The 22,545-nt window shown below is 39.6% G+C and overlaps 1 protein-coding gene across 1 annotated transcript in view; it reads right to left on the reverse strand.

Moving 5' to 3' along the window:
* Positions 1 to 11,415: 11,415 nt before the first annotated feature.
* trdn (triadin) overlaps positions 11,416 to 22,545 on the reverse strand; it is a 47,740-nt gene continuing 36,610 nt past the window's right edge. The window contains exons 33-37 of the mRNA XM_029749622.1: positions 21,171 to 21,224; positions 20,110 to 20,412; positions 19,975 to 20,004; positions 13,650 to 13,697; positions 11,416 to 13,391 (exon numbers count right to left, since the gene is read on the reverse strand). Coding sequence (XP_029605482.1) covers positions 13,231 to 13,391; positions 13,650 to 13,697; positions 19,975 to 20,004; positions 20,110 to 20,412; positions 21,171 to 21,224 — 596 coding nt within the window. The 3' untranslated portion in view covers positions 11,416 to 13,230. The remainder of the gene's footprint in view (positions 13,392 to 13,649; positions 13,698 to 19,974; positions 20,005 to 20,109; positions 20,413 to 21,170; positions 21,225 to 22,545) is intronic.

Here is a 22,545-nt window from a genome sequence, read left to right on the forward strand (position 1 = left end):
TCTCTAACCAGAATAGAATGAGGAGTGGGAGGCCCCGGTGCACAACTGAGCAAGAGAACAAGTACATTAGAGTGTCTAGTTTGAGAAACAGACGCCTCACAAGTCCTCAACTGTCAGCTTCATTAAATAGTACCCGCAAAACACCAGTCTCAACGTCAACATGAAAAGGCAACTCCGGGATGCTGGCCTTCTAGGCAGAGCTGCAAAGAAAAAGCCATATATCAGACTGGGCAACAAAAATAAAAGATTAAGATGGGCAAAAGAACACAGACACTGGACAGAGGAACTTGGATTAGCTAACACAACGTGCCATTGGAACACAGGATTGATGGTTGCTGATAATGGGCCTCTGTACGCCTATGTAGATATTCCATAAAAACAATCTGCTGTTTCCAGCTACAATAGTCATTTACAACATTAACAATGTCTACAATGTATTTTGGATCAATTTGATGTTATTTTAATGGACAAAAAATTTGCTTTTCCTTCAAAAACAAGGACATTTTTAAGTGACCCCAAACCTTTGAACGGTGGTGTACATATAGGAACAGATAAGAGAGAAACTTAAATTAGAAGTCTTGTCAAATCACAGATTATTCAAAGCGGACGTGTTGGGAAGAGTGTTTAATGTTTAAATGTCCTTAAAAACAACTTGCTGAATTCAATTATGTAAATGAATCAAACATGAGCAACCAATAAATATGGACACACAGGTTGGTATCACTCTGCCCTCTTATTTACCTGTTTTGCACTCCTGTATACTGCATACTATGTTTACGTCGAATGAATATCCTAAAATGGAAAGCCATACTCCTGACGCACACCAATTCCAGCTCTGCAGTAAGGCATAAGAGTGTGAGCCAAACAGTGTCAAGACCAAGGTAATGCTGAAGGTGAAACTGACCTTGTATTTATAGGCACTTTTCTTAGACGGACCTCTGCTGTTGAAGTATGAGTTGCAGACCACTGAACTGGATACATTATGATAACAGCAGGTAACTGAGAGACCTTCAAAGCGTTCAGTAAGCAGGTCACATTCAAACGAGAGCACCTTCACTAAACACATGTGTATTGGCAAATTTGCCGATGAATACATGAAAAGCTCTGAAAGATATCAAAAGCTGTGGGATCAGGGTAATTGGTCGGGTGGAAAATTACCTCAGAGTACCTCTAGGCCGCGTTTCAGCAAAATACAAGCGGCTGGTGTCTGTGTAGAGAGCTAATATGAGGAATTGTCGCAGCAGAAGGATTTTTCCATCCCGACCTACAAACCAAATCAAATCAAATTGTATTGGTCTGATACACATATTTAGCAGATGTTATTGCGGGTGTAGCGGAACACTTGTGTTCCTAGCTCCAACAGTGCAGTAGTATCTAACAGTGCGGTGGTATCTAAAAACGGTAGTGGTATCTAACAACGATTCTCAACAATACAAACAAATCTAAAAGTAAAATAATGGAATTAAGAAATAAATAAATATTAGATTGAGCTATGTCGGAGTGGCATTGACTAAAATACAGTAGAATAGAATACAGTATATACATATGAGATGAGTAAAGCAGTATGTGAACATTATTTAAACATGATTAAAGTGGCCAGTGATTCCAAGTCTATGTATATAGGGCAGCACCCTCTAAGGTGCAGGGTTGTGTAATACGGCTAGTGATGACTATTTAACAGTCTGATGGCCTTAAGATAGAAGCTGTTTTTCAGTCTCTCGTTCCCAGCTTTGATGCACCTGTACTGATCACGCCATCTGGATGATAGCGGGGTGAACAGGCTGTGGCTCGAGTGGTTAATGTCCTGGATCATTTTTTTGGCCTTCCTGTGATATTGAGTGCTGTAGGTGTCCTGGAGGGCAGGTAGTTTGCCCCCGGTGATGCGTTGGGCAGACCGCACCACCCTCTGGAGAGACCTGCGGATGCGAGCGGTGCAGTTTCTATACCAGGGGAGTGATACAGCCCGACAGGATGCTCTCGATTGTGTATCTGTAAAAGTTTGTCAGGGTTTTGGGTGACAAGACAAATTTCTTCAGCCTCCTGAAGTTGAGCCATACTGAGCCACCCTGGGTTTACTGCAGTGTGTGTGAAGAAGAGGACACACCTCAATCCCTTACTGAACACACACAGCAGCAAACCCACCAGCTTTTTGAATTATTTATTGAGAAAGTCATCGTTATTCCCTCCCACATGACCATCACGGTGCAGTCTGTTTGGCTAGTTGGTTCACCCAGTCAGAGCAGGACCATACTGACTAAGACAACAGACTTGGTGTGATTTATGATTTCACACGGGTTTCTCCACCTTGACTGAGTCTACTGGTCTTCCGCATTGACTTCAATCTATCAATGTAGCACTCTTTCTTCTATAGCTGTGTCACTCTGCTGAGAGCGTGAGGAGCCAGAGGTAGAATCAACAGCTTCCATATTGCCTTACCTTGCCCTGGTCCACTCCCAGACAGTCTCTTATGGAGATTGGAGGTCTAATCCTGGCCTGAGGTGGCCTCTGTGAGCTGCCTGCCTGCCGCCTGCGTGTTTAGGCTGTTGATGCTGGAGGGAGTTGTGTTGTGGAGGATGCTGTGGCCAAATAGGCAGAGATGAATCACACCTCTTTAACTCAGGTCTCTTACTCACCATCACACGCATGAGACTCACCCACTCTGACAACATGGCAAGGAGCAATATTCTCTTTAATGTCTCTGTCTGCACAGTGGTTATATCAGGAATTCAAACAACCCCCACAGCATCCTTGATTTCACTCTGTTTTTACCCAAAACTCCCCTGTAGCTCCAAACCTAAAACAACAAGCGGTTGTTTTTTTTGGATGTCCCTTGTATTATTTATTGCAAGAGATGGCATTACCGAGCGTGAGGCACGTTGTACTAATTTAGTGCTCTGGCTGACCCAGATCTCCTGGCTCATCAGCTGACGATGAGGCCTAGCGTGGCTCTCTCTCTTTGTGGTACCCTGTTACTGTAGCTCAGGTAGCATAGGGACCTCAGGACCAACATCTCTCCTCTGCTTTTGGATTTGATTTATTTCGCAGCTGTAGAACCATGGAGAATTAAGCATTTACAGTAAATAGTGTACTGCTTTTAGGGGACAGAAAAGATTCATTAAAGTAACATGGTTTTAGCAGGAAACCCATGTAAGAGAGAGATTGACTCACTGGATTCTATTTTTGTTCCCTGCCCTGTCCTGAGCAGATTCGATTCCATTAGATTTATGAATGGCCCAGGCGTGGGCTGGGCTGACTGACTCATCTTGTTGGGCCAGTTTGGGAGGAGCCTTGAGAGAAAATAGAAAGGACGGACCTAATAATCAAATTATACAGTACCACTAAGGTCCTTTGGCATACAGTAGTCTCCACTCATACAGTATCTGTGGAACTGACTCAATGTTAAGAACAGCACTTATCTGCACTGCATGATATTTAGGCAAACACACCTCAAGTACTCTGTCTTATTTGTAGTTCCCCTCTCAGGCCTGGGAATGGAATATACACCGTCCTGGGAGTCTTAAAGGCTGCCTAGCTGGTAAAGTGTCATAAAAACCCAGCAGCAATTGATGGAAGCACTCTACAGCAGCACATAAGGTTACCTGCTTCATAACTGGGGGGAAAAAAAGCAATAAAAATGTCAGGTAGGATTATCCCTCTGTTGCAGAAACAGTATTATTGTTGCTGTTTTATTCCCTTAATATTAGTCCCTGTCTATAAGGACTGCTGTTACACAGGGAAGATGGACATAAGAGGATTGAACCTAAACAACAGTCTTTATAGTCACTGTTGTGCCTAAGGTTCAGATAACTTTGTTGTTGGGTGGCATGACAATGTGCTGTGCAGAATACAACAGTTTAAGGACAGATTACTGAAGATTTGCTAACGCTAGTTAGAAACTGTGCTAACGCTAGTTAGAAACTGTGCTAACGCTAGTTAATAACAGTGCTAACGCTAGTTAGAAACTGTGCTAACGCTAGTTAATAACAGTGCTAACGCTAGTTAGAAACTGTGCTAACGCTAGTTAATAACAGTGCTAACGCTAGTTAGCAGCTTCCTTCGAACTGAACACAGATTCACAAAAAATGTATCCATGAGTTCATCTGACTCTGGGGAAGTAGGTAAAAGGGACCTCATTGCCAAAATCCCAAACTATCCCTTCCATGACTAGAAGATATTAAAGACATCTATATCTATAATATGAAGAAAGCCCATACCAAAAATAAAACACCAAGACCTTTAAAATGTTAACATGTTTACTCAACTTGTAACGCTAACATTGCATTGCCATGTGTAGTCCAGAGCCACATTTTGCTTAAAGTACTGTGTACTAAAAACTAAACAAGGTTGACAAAAAAAAAGAAGTCAAGAGAACATTGTTCTGAAAACAAAACAAAGAAACAAAAAAATAAGAATTCATATAAATACTGTAACGCTATATAAGTACTGTATTACCAGTTGGTTTATGCTCCATGTACAACATACTTAAATAATGTGCTGTTGTTTAAATAAGAGTTTGGACTTCGTTAAAACTGTTCAAAAACTACAACTACATCATAAGAACAGTATCATTAAACATATCAGTCACATCCTGTTGTGATTAACTGCAGGACAGAGTTACAGCAGAGCAGGGAGAAAGTTTAGCAATAGTCTCACAAAGTAGCATTAGAGCACTGACAAGGTAACCCAGGGTAAAGGGCTATCAAAAAGGAATAGCCCAAAATAAAAAATGTCCTTTGTGTATTTTTGGCAAGAAAATGTAACTAAATTGAAATGAGTCTTTGGGAACATATCTAATATTGTTGCTGTTACATAAGGTGGAGAGTTTGTTTTCCTCTGTGCATGTCAGGAAATCAACAGAGCGTACACATCTCATAGCAACGCAATCTATATCCATCCATTACATGTAGCTCAACTGATGTCTGACAGGTCTGTTAATAGCTAATATTTCAAGTCCTACAGTAGTGCTACAAGTCCTACAGTACTCACCAGAGTGTTGCTGAAAACAAGGGACAATAACTCCAAAATGTGTTGTCTTTGTTCAAATGACAGTCATGCATAATACAGGCAATTAACAAAACTGAATCATCTTAAAGAACAAAACAACCCAAAACATATTTCAATTCTGAATAATGTTTTTGAAATTACATTGTTACAGCTCACATAATCGGCACATACTCAGTGCTTATTAATCATGTATATCTGAGATCTGTACTCTGTCAAGACATTCCACAAGTGAATAAATTCACTGAAATGTGCCAGCGGCACTGGTGTAAATCAAGTAAACTTAAGGTATTAAAACCTCATACGGTACGGTTGTCTTTGCCGTTGCTTTGTTATACCTAGTGACTGGGAAAGGTATGATGATACGACCAAGCTCATAATGAAAGAGCAGTTAACCAACAAGTACTTTCCATCACCAGTAAACAAGTTTCCCTGACAAAAAAATACAAGAATAGAAAGGTAAGACATAGTTATAATTATGAAAAAATATTATTCACTGCTGTTGTTGTTGATGTTTATCGCTGATGAGTGTATCTCATGGTGGGGGGACTCTGCCCCCCAGCCATTAGTCAGATCCACAGAAAACAACACACAGCACACAGCAGCATTTCCTCTGGTGGAACAGGAAATGGAGCTCTGGAACTTCAAAGTCAAGTTTATTTTATTCTCTGGCCTACTTCTCAATACTTTGTCGAGCTGTTGTTGCTGACTGTGGATGCACGTGTCTTGGGAACAAGACAGTTTACTGTACCACTGCAAATTGTATGGATAGATAGTAGATAGATACCATACAGCGGGCTGAGACAGCTACAGTCAAAACAAAGTCATTGCTCAGCCTTTACGCTCAGGCTTTCACAGTATGGGCTCTCAAGTCACCATGTATTGTCTAAACAGTTGAAGTCGGAAGTTTACATACACTTTAGCCAAATACATTTAAACTCAGTTTTTCACAATTCCTGACATTTAATCCTAGTAAAAATTCCCTGTTTTAGGTCAGTTAGGATCACCACTTTATTTTAAGACTGTGAAATGTCAGAATAATAGTAGAGAAAATGAATTATTTCAGCTTTTATTTCTTTCATCACATTCCCAATGGGTCAGAAGTTTACATACACTCAATTAGTATTTTGTAGCATTGCCTTTAAATTGTTTAACTTGGGTCAAACATTTCGGATAGCCTTCCACAAGCTTCCCACAATAAGCTTGAATTATGAATTTTGGCCCATTCCCCCTGACAGAGCTGGTGGAACTGAGTCAGGTTTGTAGGCCTCCTTGCTCGCACACGCTTTTTCAGTTCTGCCCACAAATTTTCTATGGGATTGAGGTCAGGGCTTTGTGATGGCCACTCCAATAACTTGACTTTGTTGTCCTTAAGCCATTTTGCCACAACTTTGGAAGTATGCTTGGGGTCATTGTCCATTTGGAAGACCCATTTGTGACCAAGTTTTAACTTCCTGACTGATGTCTTGAGATGTTGCTTCAATATATCCACATAATTTTCCTTCCCCATGATGCCATCTATTTTGTGAAGTGCATCAATCCCTCCTGCAGCAAAGCAACCCCACAACATGATGCTGCCACCCCCGTGCTTCACGGTTGGGATGGTGTTCTTTGGCTTGCAAGCCTCCTCCTTTTTCCTCCAAACATAACGATGGTCATTTTGGCCAAACAGTTCTATTTTTGTTTCATCAGACCAGAGGACATTTCTCCAAAAAGTACGATCTTTGTCCCCATGTGCAGTTGCAAAGCGTAGTCTGGCTTTTTTATGGCGGTTTTGGAGCAGTGGTTTCTTCCTTTCTGAGCAGCCTTTCAGGTCATGTCGATATAGGACTAGTTGTACTGTGGATATAGATACTTTTGTACCTGTTTCCTCCAGCATCTTCACAAGGTACTTTGCTGTTGTTCTGGGATTGATTTGCACTTTTAGCACCAAAGTATGTTCATCTCTAGGAGACAGAACGCGTCTCCTTCCTGAGCGGTATGACGGCTGCGTGGTCCCATGGTGTTTATACTTGCGTACAATTGTTTGTACAGATGAATGTGGTACCTTCAGGCATTTGGAAATTGCTTCCAAGGATGAACCAGACTTGTGGAGGTCTACAATTCTTTTTCTGAGGTCTTGGCTGATTTCTTTGGATTTTCCCATGATGTCAAGCAAAGAGGCACTGAGTTTGAAGGTAGACCTTGAATTACATCCACAAGTACACCTACAATTGACTCAAATGATGTCAATTAGCCAATCAGAAGCTTCTAAAGCCATTGCATAATTTTCTGGAATTTTCCAAGCTGTTTAAAGGCACAGTCAACTAAGTGTATGTAAACTTCTGACTCACTGGAATTGTGATACAGTGAATTAATTATAAGTGAAATAATCTGTCTGTAAACAATTGTTGGAAAAATTACTTGGGTCATGCACAAAGTAGATGTACTAACCGACTTGCCAAAACTATAGTTTGTTAACAAGAAATGTGTGGAGTGGTTGAAAAACAAGTTTTAATGACTCCAACCTAAGTGTATGTAAACTTCTGACTTCAACTGTACTTATCGTCCCTTCTGTTGTAGCGAGGACATCTAAGCTCAGATCCAATAGTTTCTTTCACATGGTCTTGAAACATGGACTCCTGACACCAAGTCTCGAGTTGAGTAAGAAAACAGTAAAATGCTGGGCTCAGCTCAGCAACACCATTATCAGAATAAGGCTCACCTACTTGAAAATGCAGTGCCCTCCTTATTGAGACAGTGAAGCAAGTACTTGCAAGTAGTTAATATCTGGTCCCATATTCACAGCACACAATGACTACATTAAGTTTGTAAATCTACAAATTTATTGGATGCATTTGCTGTTTGTTTTGGTTGTGTTTCAGATTATTTTGTACCTAATAGAAATGAATGGTAAATAATGTATTGTGTCATTTTGGAGTCACTTTTATTGTGATTGAGAATACGTGGATGTGTGGATGCTGCCATGTGGAAGCTGCCATATTACGGATAATCCTGAATCAATCGTGAATAATGATGAGTGAGAAAGTTACAGACGCACAAAAATTATAACCTCCACTGTTATTGGTAATGGTGAGAGGTTAGCATGTCTTGGGGGTATGATATTTTTGTGTTTGTAACTTTTTGTCTGTAACTCGCTCATAATTTCACGATTCATAAAAAAGTATCCGTAATCATATGGTACCATCTACATTGATGTATAAGTGTTAAGGAACATTTTCTATTCTTATTTACAATAAAAGGGACTGCAAAATGTCACTATACATTATTTACCATTAATTTCTATTGGGCACAAAATAATCTGAAACACAACCAAACAAACAGCAAATGCATCCAACAAGTTTGTAGATTCACAAGCTTGATGTGGTCATTGCGTGCTATGAATATAGGACAAAATACTTACATTTGTACCACTTTGTCCCAATACTTTTGCTCACCTAAAATGGGGGGACTATGCACAAAAAGTGCTGTAATTTCTAAACGGTTCAACCAATATGGATGAAAATACCCTCAAATTAAAGCTCTCAGTCAGCACTTTAACCTCATTGTCACTGTTCGATTTCAAATCCAAACCTTTGTAGTACAGAGCCAAAATAAGAAACAAATGCTTCACTGTCCCAATAATTATGGAGGGCACTGTATATCAGCAGTTGGCTGCTGCGCATAGAAGCAAGCGCTATGATAGGAACATGACAGGATGATGAAGTCACCCACACCTACAGTGGGCTCCAAAATTACTGGCACCCCTGACTAGCAATGCACAAACAATACTTTAAAAAATATAAACAATAGAATTATGGAGATAAACTCAAAATACCAACATGTGAGAAATACTGTACTTTATTAATGTTTCAATGGAACCCACCAAAATCATACAATTATTTCATACAAAATACATTTCACCAAAATCAAGGTTTCATAATTATTGGCACTCCTCATTTAGTACTTAGTGCCACCACCTCTGGCAAGGATAACAGCATGGTCTTTTCCTGTGATGTTTGACAAGGTTAAGGAACACATCTGGAGGGATTTTGGACCATTCCTCTATGCAGATCCGTTCAAGACCCTTCATATTCTTGGGTTTGCGCTTATCAACTGCCCTCTTCAACTCAGCCCACAGGTTTTCGATTGGATTGAGGTCTGGCGACTGAGATGGCCATGGCAGAACATTGATTTTGTTGTCACAGAACCATTTCTGTGTGGATCTTGAGGTATGTTTTGGGTCATTGTCTTGTTGGAAAGTCCACATACGGCCAAGTCCCAGCCTTCTGGCAGAGGCAACCAGATTGCAGCCAAAATTGCCTGATGCTTGGTGGAATTCATTATGCCATCAATCTTAACCAGTGCCTCTGGGCCTCTGGAATTAAAACAGCCCCAAAACATCACTGACCCACCACCATATTTCACTGTGGGTATGAGGTGCCTTTCCTTGTATGTGTAACCGATGTGAAATGGCTAGTTAGTTAGCGGTGGTGCGCGCTAATAGCGTTTCAATCAGTGACGTCACTCGCTCTGAGACTTGAAGTAGGGTTTCCCCTTGCGTTGCAAGGGCCGCGGCTTTTGTGGCGCGATGGGTAACGATGCTTCGTGGGGTGTCAGTTGTTGATGTGTGCAAGGGTCCCTGGTTCGAGCCCAGGTTGGGGCGAAGAGAGGGACTGAACCTACACTGTTACATTGATGCTGTTGACCCGGATCATTGGTTGCTGCGGAAAAGGAGGAGGTCAAAGGGGGGGTGAGTGTAACCCATGTGAAATGGCTAGTTAGTTAGCGGTGGTGCGCGCTAATAGCATTTCAATCAGTGACGTCACTCGCTCTGAGACTTGAAGTAGGGTTTCCCCTTGCGTTGCAAGGGCAGTGGCTTTTGTGGCGCGATGGGTAACGATGCTTCGTGGGTGTCAGTTGTTGATGTGTGCAAGGGTCCCTGGTTCAAGCCAGGGTTTGGGCGAAGAGAGGGACTGAACCTACACTGTTACATATGCATCTCTGTTTCGACGCCAATCATGCTGATGCTGTATTTAACCAAAACGTTCAATTTTGGTCTCATCTGACCAGAGCACCTTCCAATCATAATTTAAATGATGTTTGGCAAACTCCAAGCGCTTGCGTCTGTGTCTTGCGGTCATTAAGGGCTTCTTCTGGCAACCCTTCCAAAGAGCCTGTGGTTGTGGAGGTGGCGTCTGATGGTGCTTTTCTTTCACAGTGATTCTTGGGGATTTTGTTGCTTCTCTCACAATCCTCCTCCCTATCCTGGGGGACAAAATGCATTGCGTCCTCTACCCGTGAGGTTTTCGACTGTTCAATATCAATATTTTATAATTACCCTGACAGTGCTTAGTGGTATATTCAATCGTTTGTGGATCTTCTTGTAGCCATTACCAGATTTATGAAGATCTACAACTATCTGTCCCATTTGAACTGCCAGTTCTTTTCTTTTCTTCATGGTGTTGGATGACAAAAGGATATTGTCACGTCCTGACCATAGTGAGTGTTATTTTCTATGGTAGATTAGGTCAGGGCGTGACAGGGGGTGTTTGTCTGGTTTTTGTATGTCTATGTTTTGGTTCTAGGTTTGTATTTCTATGTTGGTGTTATTTGGCATGACCTCCAATTAGAGGCAGCAGGTTGTCGTTGTCTCTAATTGGAGGTCCTATTTAAGTTTAGGTTTGTCCCACAGGTGTTTGTGGGTGATTGTTCTTCGTGAGGTTTATGTTCCTCCAGCGTCACGGTTTGTTGTTTTGTATTTACTTAAAGTGTTAATTGTTGCATTCGGTTTCACTGATTTTGATAAAACATGTGGAACTACGAAAACGCTGCATCTTGGTCCGCTCATTCAAACAGCCGTGACAGATATTGCATGCGTGTTACCTCTTTTTTATACCCTAGTGAAAAAGGAAGTGATGTAATGGCTCAATATAGATAAACTTAAATAAGTGGAATTTAATTCCTGGTTTAATTTTGGTAGATGTTATTTACAATAACATTTAAGGGTGCCAATAATTGTGAAACCTTGATTTGGAGGACATTGATTTTTAATTAAATCAATAACTTATTTTGGTGGGTTCCATTGAAACATTAATAAAGTACAGTATTTTTCACATGTTGGTACTTTGAGTTTGTCTCTATAATTATATTGTTTATATTTTTTAAGTATTGTTTGTGCATTGCCAGTAAGGGGTGCCAGTCATTTTGGATCCCACTGTATATATCACAGGATAACATCATAACACCATCTCACGATAATCCTTGTTGGTCATAAAAAAACCGTGTGGACAGTCATTGACTTGACCTCCTCTAGTGTTGCATTCTCATTACACACACACTCCTCAGAGGAAGAGAGCGAGAGAGAGAGAGAGAGAGAGAAAGAGGTTCTTTTGGTTAACAACGGGAGCTCCCATGAATAATTCTACCATACTCAATATCCCACAATCCTTTACCGACATGCCAAGCAGCAAAATACAAGCTGATGCAGTTATTTACATGGAAGCAACACATTAAACATACAATACATAAAACAACATCACAGTGTAAGTAGTGAGTGATAAGGCAATGTTCATGTGTGTATGCAGATCTGGGCAGATGCATACAGTAGGTGTTAGCATGCCTGTGAACCATATTTTATAACTTCTGACAATGAGTGGACACGTTTACTGTAGGTGAAAACTCCTTGTCATCTTCGTAAGGGGGACTACATTTGAACTTTTTTTCATTACCTAATGATATTATGTCTGAATCTAAAATATATATTAGGGCCATTTTTAGGCAAAAACAAATATCTATCCTCTTTCTTGACCAAACTACGATGCACAAAGCGACACAATTAAAAATATATATTTTCTGAAGATCTTCCCCACTGGGCACAGACGTCAGTTCAACGTCTAGTTTTGATTTACATTTGGTTGAATTGTCAACTAATGGGAATTCAACTTGAAATCAATGACAAATGTCACCATGTCATTAGACTTAGGTTAAAAGTTGGGTGAAAAGAATATGAAATGCCTTTACGTCGATTACTTAATCTAATCAGTTTTCCACGTTGATTCCACAATCTTCACATCTATTGTTTGGGTTGAAATTACGCGGAAACAACGTTCATTCAACCTGTTTTTGCCCAGTGGTTCATTGTTTATTTGTGGTATCTTTTGTACTCTGGATTTGATGCGCAACTTCTACAATAGTGTCTCAAAATATGGTTTAGGATTTCCTGACACAGGTAAGGCACAGAGTGCAATATTAGCAGGGTATGACACACATCTACAGAAACCTACAAACATGGACATGTTCGGCCAAAGCCAAACATTGTTCATTTGTTATTGCATAGCATTTTCAGTGAGATACCTTAACCAAATAGAATGAAAACATGAAATAAAACTCCTAACTCCATTTATATCCGAGTGCCACAGATGGCCCAAAAATCAATGTACAGGCAAGTATTGCAATCATTAACTTGATGAATGTTGTGATGTAACAAAAATAATGATGTGAAGTAACCATTCAACAAACGTAAACTACAAGATGTAATATCAAGATGTACATTATATACAGTACATTGACTAAATTACAAATTAAATGCATGTGTACATTTCATTTGGTTAAAATGTACAGAAATGATCAATTCCATTTGCTGCTGAAGGTGATGTATTCATAACTTACACTCCTTTCATAATAAATACATCTACAGAAAAACATAGATCACAAAGAACTCAACACTGAGCGATACACTCTTAGAAAAAAAGGTGTAATCTAGAACCTAAAAGGGTTATTCGGCTGTCCCCATGGAATAATCCTTTGAAGAACCCTTGTTGGTTCCAGGTAGAACCATTTTGGTTCCAAGTATAACCCATGTAGAACCCTGTCCGCAGAGGGTCCTACATGGAACCCAAAATGGTTCTACTTGGAACCAAAAACGGTTTTACCTGGAACCAAAAAGGGTTCTCTTATTGGGACAGCCAAAGATCCCTTTTGTAACTGTTTTTCTAAGAGTGTTGAAAAAACAGCAAAGCCATATCTAAAGGAAAGGAATTTAGGGACTTAGAAACTCACGGGAGCTCGACCGGTCATAGAAAAAATAAATACTGTACTGTCCATCCATCCTTCCCCTTTAGTTCCTGATTGTCCTCCGTTTTCAATGAGAAGCCAGTGGACCAGCAGTAAATACAAGCAGCGCCACCTGCTGGTTAAGGTTGAAGAGCAGACTGAGATGAGGGAGCAGCATAGGGGTGAGGAGCTAGTCTACTGTCCCACTGCTCGGGCTTTCTGCTGCTGCACCTGCTGCATCATCATGGACTGCATGGCTGGGCTCATCGACACAGGGGTCACGCCAGGGGTGGGAGGTAGCAAAGGGTAGTTGGCACTCTTTCCACCAATAAAAACACACTGCAAGACTGTTTGACCTGTAAGATACAATGAGGAAAAATAAGGAATAAATTAAGGATTTGTTATTTTTGCATGTGTTTGTATAACAGGAAGAAGAAGCATGATGCTGTGGCCAGTGACACTTTTCTTCAGTTTTCAATATCTTGAAAACTGCTGACATGCAAAACATTTTGGGACTGTATCAACAGTGGACTAATTAAACAAATACCAAAAGACCGTTTTTGAGTGGAGTTTCCCTTTAAGATGGACAGAACTTTCTCCATCAGTCATCTTACCCGACGTCTTCTTCTTGTCCGTGGCACTCTCCTCAGTCTGAGAATCCTCTGACGTGGGATAAGAACACAGAGAATCAGAGATAGAACATGTATGAGAGTGAGAGGACAAAGACTATCTCAAGGTACCCAATTTATATATTCTCCTTGTATAAATACACAATGTGATGTCTCTCTCTTCCCCCTACTGTAGATTTAATATATCCATTACAGAGAATATTAAGGGAATTTCAAAGCAGACCCTTTCAACCCCAATGGGACTTATCCAGCCCCGTGGAGACTACGGGGATGCAGGGAATGTGTGCAGCTGTGCTGACATGAGAAAGGCTCACTCTCCTGGGGAATTCTGATCAGAAAGTCTACAGTAGTCTACTGGGAAAAATGGACTGTGAATTTCAATGATACAGATGACCTTAAAAACTACTGTGATGAATGAAGAAAGGAGAATCATTTCCCCATTAGAAAGATACGTTTTAAATGTTGTTAATCTAATCAAATATGACACAGGGTTTTTGTTTGGTCCTTAGGGAGAAAAACAGAGAATCCACAGCATAAATCCAAATCGCAACACTAGCTGACCTGTTGCTAAATAAGGAAAATGTGGCTAAATGCTGGAACCTTGGATACTCTTAACTAATAAGATGAATGCATTAACATCACAATTACCTCAGGAAGGAGAGCTGTTACCATAGTAAAAATAAAGAAAAACGCTTGAATGAGTAGGTGTCTCCAAACTTTTGACTGGCACTGCATATCAAAGAACATGACATATTATTTTTAAATATATCATCATATATTTAAAACCCATATATAAACGTGACAAACATTTTTAAATATATGATCTTATATTTTAATAACATATATAAGTCCCCCCCCTTGTTAAATGCATTTAATGCATTTATTGCTTTGAAATATATTCCAGAAACATTTTAGTTCTTTAAATGGCATATATTTATAAACAATACATACATTTACATGTAGGAATAAATTATTTTCTAATTGCATTTAGTGTTAAGCAAAAGTGTGATTACTTTGTTGTTTCTTGTATCTACTGTATATGATACTAGACTATTGTAGGTTTATGTAGGTTTAGGACTATTGTAGGTTTATGATTTGTGATGTATAAGTTTTAAAAACACACAAAAACCAATCTAAGAATGAATGTTTATTTTTGTACACTATAGTTGTGGCTGCCCATAAGGTTATGGAATCACATTGTATTTATTAAACATGGTTTAGATGTTGTTGTTTTAATCCATGACTGTATATCGTTGAAATCCACGTTCATTTGGGCCCGAGTCCTTCAAGGATTTCCTTTGGGTATTGTTCATGCCTTTTGCCACCAGCAGGAGGCGGGAGAGCACAGTGGTTTGTGTCCCCCCTCCCCTCAACAACACTCGAAGAAGTGACAACTAACCATTTCTCTTCCTGTCTCTTTTTCTTTGTTCTCTTAAACAGATACAGTGCATTTGGAAAGTATTCAGACCCCGTGACTTTTTTCACATTTTGTTACGTTATAACCTTATTCTAAAATGGATTACATAGTTTCCCCCCCTCATCAATCTACACACAATACCCCATAATGACAAAGCTAAAACAGTTATTTTGCACATAAAAAAACCTGAAATATCACATTTACATAAGTATTCAGACCCTTTACTCAGTACTTTGTTGAAGCACTGTTGGCAGCGATTACAGCCTCAAGTCTTCTTGGATATGGCACACCTGTATTTGGGGAGTTTCTCCCATTCTTCTCTGCAGATCCTCTGTCAGGTTGGATGGGGAGCGTCGCTGCACAGCTATTTTCAGGTCACTCCAGAGATGTTTGATCTGGGTTCAAGTCCGGGCTCTGGCTGGGCCACTCAAGGACATTCAGAGACTTGTCCCAAAGCCACTCCTGCATTGTTTTGGCTGTGTGCTTAGGGTCGTTGGAAGACGAACCTTCATCCCTGCCTGAGGTCCTGAGTGCTCTGGAGCAGGTTTTCATCAAGGATCTCTCTGTACTTTGCTCGGTTCATATTTCCATCGATCCTGACTAGTCTTCCAGTCCCTGCCACTGAAAAACATCCCCACAGCATGATGCTGTTACCACCATGCTGCACCATAGGGATGGTGCCAGGTTTCCTCCAGATGTGAAGCTTGGCATTCAGGCCAAAGAGTTTAATCTTGGTTTTATCAGACCAGAGAATCTTGTTTCTCATGGTCTGAGAGGCCTTTAGGTGCCTTTTGGCAAACTCCAAGTGGGCTGTAATGTGAGGAGCGGCTTCCGTCTGGCCACTCTACCATAAAGGCCTGATTGGTGGAGTGCTGCCGAAATGATTGTCCTTCTCGAAGGTTCTCCCATCTCCACAGAGGAACTCTGGAGTTCTGTCAGAGTGACCATTGGCTTCTTGGTCACCTCCCTGACCAAGGCCCTTCTCCCCTGTTTGCTCATTTTAATAAATGTGCAAAGATTTCTAAAACCTGTTTTCGCTTTGTCATTATGGGGTGTTGTGTGTAGAATTGTTTTATTTAATGAATTTTAGATTAAGACTGTAACGTAACAAAATGTGGAAAAAGTCAAGAGGTCTGAATACTTTCCGAATGTACTTTATGTGGTCACCGACAGAAGGGCGAACCCAGACACATCACAGGGTCTATAAAGCTGAAGCATCAGTTTAGAATGTTTTCTCACCACCAAATATGGTAGTGAGAGGAAGTCCAGTTGCGCGTAGTGGGAGAGGATGGAGCTAGGTGAAACTGGGCCGACATTCTGCTCATATACGGATAACAGGCGTTGTGTTGGAGATACATCGCCTGTGAAAAGAGGCTACTAGGAAGGGGCTAGGTTCACCCAAACCAACACTGTTTCGGATGGGAATGTCCATTTTACTCATTCCAATTCTATGCGACAATGGCTGTGGTACAGTATGTCTATGTATGTATTATCTGTAGTGTTGTACAGATAAGCCAGAGTCCGTCCCTAATCTTACTTCATTTGCACACACTGTATATAGACTTTTCTATTGTGTTATTAATTTGTTTACTCCATGTGTAGCTCTGCGTTGTTGTTTGTGTCGCGCTGTTTTGTTTTATCTTGGCCAGGGTCGCAGTTGTAAATGAGAACTTGTTCTCAACTGGCCTACCTGGTTAAATAAAGGTGAAATAAAAAATACATTATCTTCAGAACTAACTCCAATTTGAATATCCGGCTGTGTCATTATGACTTTGGAGAATTATTTATGACACACTTATTTCATTTGAAAAAATTCTAGGTGGCAAAGCTAAAAGGGGAGAAGACTGGGAGAGAAAGTGAAAAAGGTACTGCAATAACTGGCGAGTAGTTTTTATGTTCATCCATTTCAAAAGAGCATTTGACAGTGTGCGGGTATAGTCATGATATTTTTAAAAGACTATCCCTCATGGCATGCTAACTTCAATAATCTCCAAACTGTACGCAGAGATATACATGGTATTCCTGAGTTCATCTCTGGGTAAGTAGAAAAACGACCCAAATCTTGAAATCTGTCAGTATCCCTTTAAAAATTAATACCCCATAACAGGTTGGGGTCAATTTCTATTTAATATAAGTCAAGATGATAAAAGGATAGTTAACTTTTTTTACACCTTATAGTCAGATGGCTAACAAAAAAAACACACATTTGACCAAGTTAAATGTTTGTGGCTAAATCCCCTCAAGTTAATAGTGACTCTTTAAACAACTTTGAATTATGGATTACAGTTCCTACTGGCCCATAGACTACTTTCAGGGTAAGGAACCATCTGACTGGCTATATGGTGTAAACAAGTGAACTATTCCTTAATTGAATTTACAAGTCAATCATTGTAAATAGGGCATTAATGGTCAAGGATTTCTTATTAAACTGAATCTTTTCACATTGATGTATGAGCCCAAACCCAACCCCTAACTGTTCTATGTTCTCTTTATTTTGCATTTCTTTCTTTCTGCCCACAGATGCTGTCATGAAGTGCTTCCCGGATGCAACAAAGGGACAAGCGGGAACGGCTTAAAACAGTAAAACGGCTGAATTGAGAAGCGATGAGAGAAAACATTTAATGTATAGGATTAAATTAGGTTTGTGTTATGTGTCGTTTTTTTCTAATGTTTTATTACCTAGAATCACTGAAATAATGCTCCTGAAACATATATGTTAACATGTATTGTTAACATGTATTGTGACATATAAGGGACATTAATGTAATAAACATTTCAATACTATGGGTCACACATATATGTCGTTTCTCTTTGCTTATTTGAGCTGTTCTTGCCATAATATGGACTTGGTCTTTTATCAAATAGGGCTATATTCTGTATACCAGCCCTACCCTGTCACAACACAACCGATTGGCTCAAACTCATAAAGGAAAGAAATTCCACAAATTAACTTTTAACAAGGCACACCTGTTAATTGAAATGCATTCCAGATGACTACCTCATGAAGCTGGTTGAGAGAATGCCAAGAGTGCGCAAAGCTGTCACCAAGGCAAAGGGTGGCTACTTTGAAGAATCTCAAATATAATATAGATTTTGATTTGTTTAACCCTTTTTTGGTTAATACATGATTACATATGTGTTATTTCATAGTTTTGATGTTGTCACTATTATTCTACAATGTAGAACATAGTCAAAATAAAGAAAAACCCTGGAATGAGTAGGTGTGTCCAAACTTTTGACTGGTACTGTATGTGAATATAAGGCAGAAATATATGTCACATATATGAAAAGGGCCAATTCTTGTATATTTCAACATATACTGTATGAGACATACACTACCGTTCAAAAGTTTGGGGTTACATTTTTGTCCATTAAAATAACATCAAATTGATCAGAAATACAGTGTAGACATTGTTAATGTTGTAAATGACTATTGTAGCTGGAAACAGATGCCTCACAAGTCCTCAGCTGGCAGCTTCATTAAATAGTACCCGCAAAACACCAGTCTCAACGTCAACAGCAGTGAAGAGACGACAGAGTTGCAAAGAAAAGCCATATCTCAGACTGGCCAATAAAAAGACAATATTAAGATGGGCAAAATAACACAGGCACTGGGCAGAGGAACTCTGCCTAGAAGGCCAGCCTCCCGGAGTCGCCTCTTCACTGTTGACGTTGAGACTGGTGTTTGTGGGTACTATTTAATGAAGATGCCACTTATATGTGTGGATACATATAGAAGCATATATGGGCATATATGTTTCCACCATATACAGTATGCCCATATAAAACATATAAGAAATATACATGGTACGTATGCTGTACTGTATGTTTGTTTACCATAACCTAAGTGTAGAGAGAGGGAAGGTCATGGCAGGGAACATAAGCATGACGACAACCCTTATTTAAAAGAAAGCAACTTCTGCTCGATCAGGTCTTAAAATATATGTAAATCAGTCAGTTTTGCTATAATATTATACATACAGTACATGTAGTATGGCTTAAGGTTCAGGGTGCGGCAAATCACACAGGACGTGAGGAGAGAGTGACTTGGAAGATGGGTCAGGAAGGGATGGGACTAGAATATCAAGAATCCACTGGTTCACTCAATAGAACATCCCCCTAATGTCTTTAATGCATTTGGTTTAAAATCCAGACAGTGTTATTACTATTTATCAGTAGGCATAATCTCTCTCAATAACTAAATGCTGGCTCCGCGAACAGTGTTTAATAGCACATCATCAACACGATTAATTTACTCCCAATAAATCACCACAGTAATGCATTTGGTTTAAAATCCAGAAAGTGTTATTACTATTTATCAGTAGGCATAATCTCTCTCAATAACTAAATGCTGGCTCCGCGAACAGTGTTTAATAGCACATCATCAACACGATTAATTTACTCCCAATAAATCACCACAGAGCAATTAACAGTAGAGAGAGAATCCTATTCTCTTTGAGTTGACTATTGGAGTGGACGATATAGCTAATACCTTAGTCCTGAGTAGAAGCTAAAGAAGATTCTGCCACAATCTCTAGAAATGGTAAACATATGATCATTTTAATGTGAAATTGCAAGGGAAACTGTTGCTATGGTAGCTAATTAATAAAAATCATATTTGCATATGATCAAGATTACATCAATTGTATAAATGATGTGTAAATATAACAAAAATCACGTATATATGATTCCCACTTCCAGACTACTGTAGCAGTAAATGTTTTATGCATTACATTTGGATTTTACTAGTCTGGGACCACACACTGAGATAATCCTAAATAGTAAATGCATCAGACATAAAAAAAAACATTGGGTTAGACAGAGCACCACCATGCTACATCCGTATCTCTCATTTGAATCAAGCACAGGCACAAGGTATTGGTATTTACTCACTTGCTTTACCAGGGGTCTTTACTTCTTTTTCTGAAATCATAGGGGGGAAAAAATCAAGCATAAATAATCAAAAGAAATCAATAATGTATGAACTGTTTGAGGAAAGGTATCATTTGATACTTTGAGCCAACATACCTTGAGCCTCTTTCACAGCTTTCTTCTCAGTCTTCTCAGCCTTCTCAGTCTTCTCAGCCATCTCAGCCTTCTTAGTCTTCTCAGCCTTCTCAGCCTTCGCAGTCTTCTCAATCTTCTTAGTCTTCTCAGTCTTCTCAGCCTTCTCAGCCTTCTCAGTCTTCTCAGTCTTCTCAGCCTTCTCAGTCTTCTCAGTCTTCTCAGCCTTCTCAGTCTTCTCAGCCTTCTCAGCCTTCTCAGCCTTCTCAGCCTTCTCAGTCTTTTCAGCCTTCTCAGCCTTCTCAGTCTTCTCAGCCTTAGCTTTATCTATGAGAAGATACAAATGCCATTTAACCTGTTCTTCAAACTCTGCTTATAATCTGAAATGTTTTCTCTTCAAACTTATAACACAAAGTGACATGGCTGTAATTGCAGTTTTGCCATGCATAAACGTCCTCTCTAATGAGTGACGAGAGACTGGTTTTATTTTTCATGTGTTGTTTGTTCCGGGAAAATGTACATAATGATTGATGTGAAAGAGAACCATGCAACGCTTATTCAAAACAGATCTGTGCTGTTGAGTACCCAAAGTAATTCTGCCGGGCCTTTGTCTAAAGCCATGGCGTTTGACAGATCCAATTTCTTCTTGTCAACTAGTGTTTTGTGTTTAATAAGCATGAGAAAGTTAACTGATGCTGGCATGTAGTCAACCTATCACTATAATACTATACCATTATGCGTGGCTTGCTATTCAATAAAAATGTGCCGCTTTACAAAACACTATAATAGAGAAAAAGAGGGCATCCAGTGATTAGAATATGACATTTACAAGGCTGATCCATTGACAAGGAGCTCCTCAACAAAAACAATGAATAATAAAAAAATAAAAAACATTTGATGGTGCTATTTAGCATGACAGGTGTATTCAAACCCTTGAAACCACTCCTTTGTGGCTTCTCCAGTTTTATGCAAGATAAGGAAAGCATTAAGCCCTACATGGATTCACGTGGTAAACAAACAAAAGACAGGAATTGACCTGCTTATCAAAACAAAGGACATGTCTTGCTTCGGGATCGAATATTTACTTAGAGGTTTAGTGGGCTGGGCAGTCTTCACAGAATGTGTAGCTTTAGCTTTGGCTGAAAGAAAAAATAAACCATAAGTACATTTACAATAATAATACAGTAATACATTTACAAGCATTTAGTGTATGCCGGGATTAGATAAAGGTTTTGCACCATATACATTATTCAGCAACAATGCATTATTCAACTGTAGTTATGTAAACAGCTTTTGAATTAGTTGAAATTTGAACAAGTCATTCGCAAACAGCGAACACGTCTCGTCGTTAACACGTCTCGTCAATAGAACTTGGAGAATTAACTATGCACGCTGTAAACAATTCTAGTCTTTTACGTATTTATGTCAAGGAGGGACTGAAATGGCATGGAAAAACTCAATTCTGCGTCACAATCTATTGATTGATCACTCTAGTTGGCCTGAGGTCATTAATTAAATTGAGCCATTTGCCTCAGGTTTATTGATTAAAAGTCTTGGTAGCCGCACTTTGATATAGGCTGCATTTCACATGGTCAATACCAGATTTCCACTTTTCCTCAGCTCAGTTCATTACTGGAATCTAGTGTTGTTGGCCTGGCAATGAAAGGATGCAGCCCATCCCAAATATCCCATAGCTAGAAGATGATGCTTAGTCAAACAAGGACTGTAATATCTGATCGCTCTATTGGAAGATAAAAGGAGATGCTGTTTGTAGTTGTGTAAACAGATATACCGCGTATACATTGCTATGGTAACTAGGTTTGATAACATCTAATCCTTTTTTTTAATTCAATAGCGGCATACATTTGCACTGAAAACTTTTTACCATCCTGAAAATGTATTAAAAAATGCCCCCCCCCAAAAATGACATCACATTTTTGGGAGTGGCCCACCATTGCTAAATGAATATAGGGGAAACACTGGAGCTGTGCATTACTAACAGTGCTAGAGTATATGCTACAGTATATATACTGTACTATATGTTCGTTTACCATACCCTAAGTGCAGAGGGTAGGACTACAACCCCTATTTAAAAGAAAGTAACTGGTGCTCAATCAGGTCTTAAAAGATATGTAAATCAGTTAATTTTGCTTAAATATTATACATACATTACATGAAGATAGCCATCATATTGACAATAAGGACTAAGCATTGCTTAAGGTTCAGTGTGCACTGTGAGGCAAATTACACAGGACGCGAGAAGAGAGTAACTGGGAAGATGGGTCAGGAAGGGATGGGACTAGAATATAAAGAATCCACTGGTTCACTCAATAGAACATCTCTCTGATGGAATCTAGTGTTGTTGGCCTGTGCAATAAGACGCTGCAGCCCATCCCAAATACCCCATACGCTAAAGGATGAGGCTTAGTCAAATAAGGACTGTAATATCTGATCACTCTA

This window comes from Salmo trutta, chromosome 1 (genome assembly GCF_901001165.1).
Source record: "Salmo trutta chromosome 1, fSalTru1.1, whole genome shotgun sequence".
Classification (NCBI taxonomy): domain Eukaryota; kingdom Metazoa; phylum Chordata; class Actinopteri; order Salmoniformes; family Salmonidae; genus Salmo; species Salmo trutta.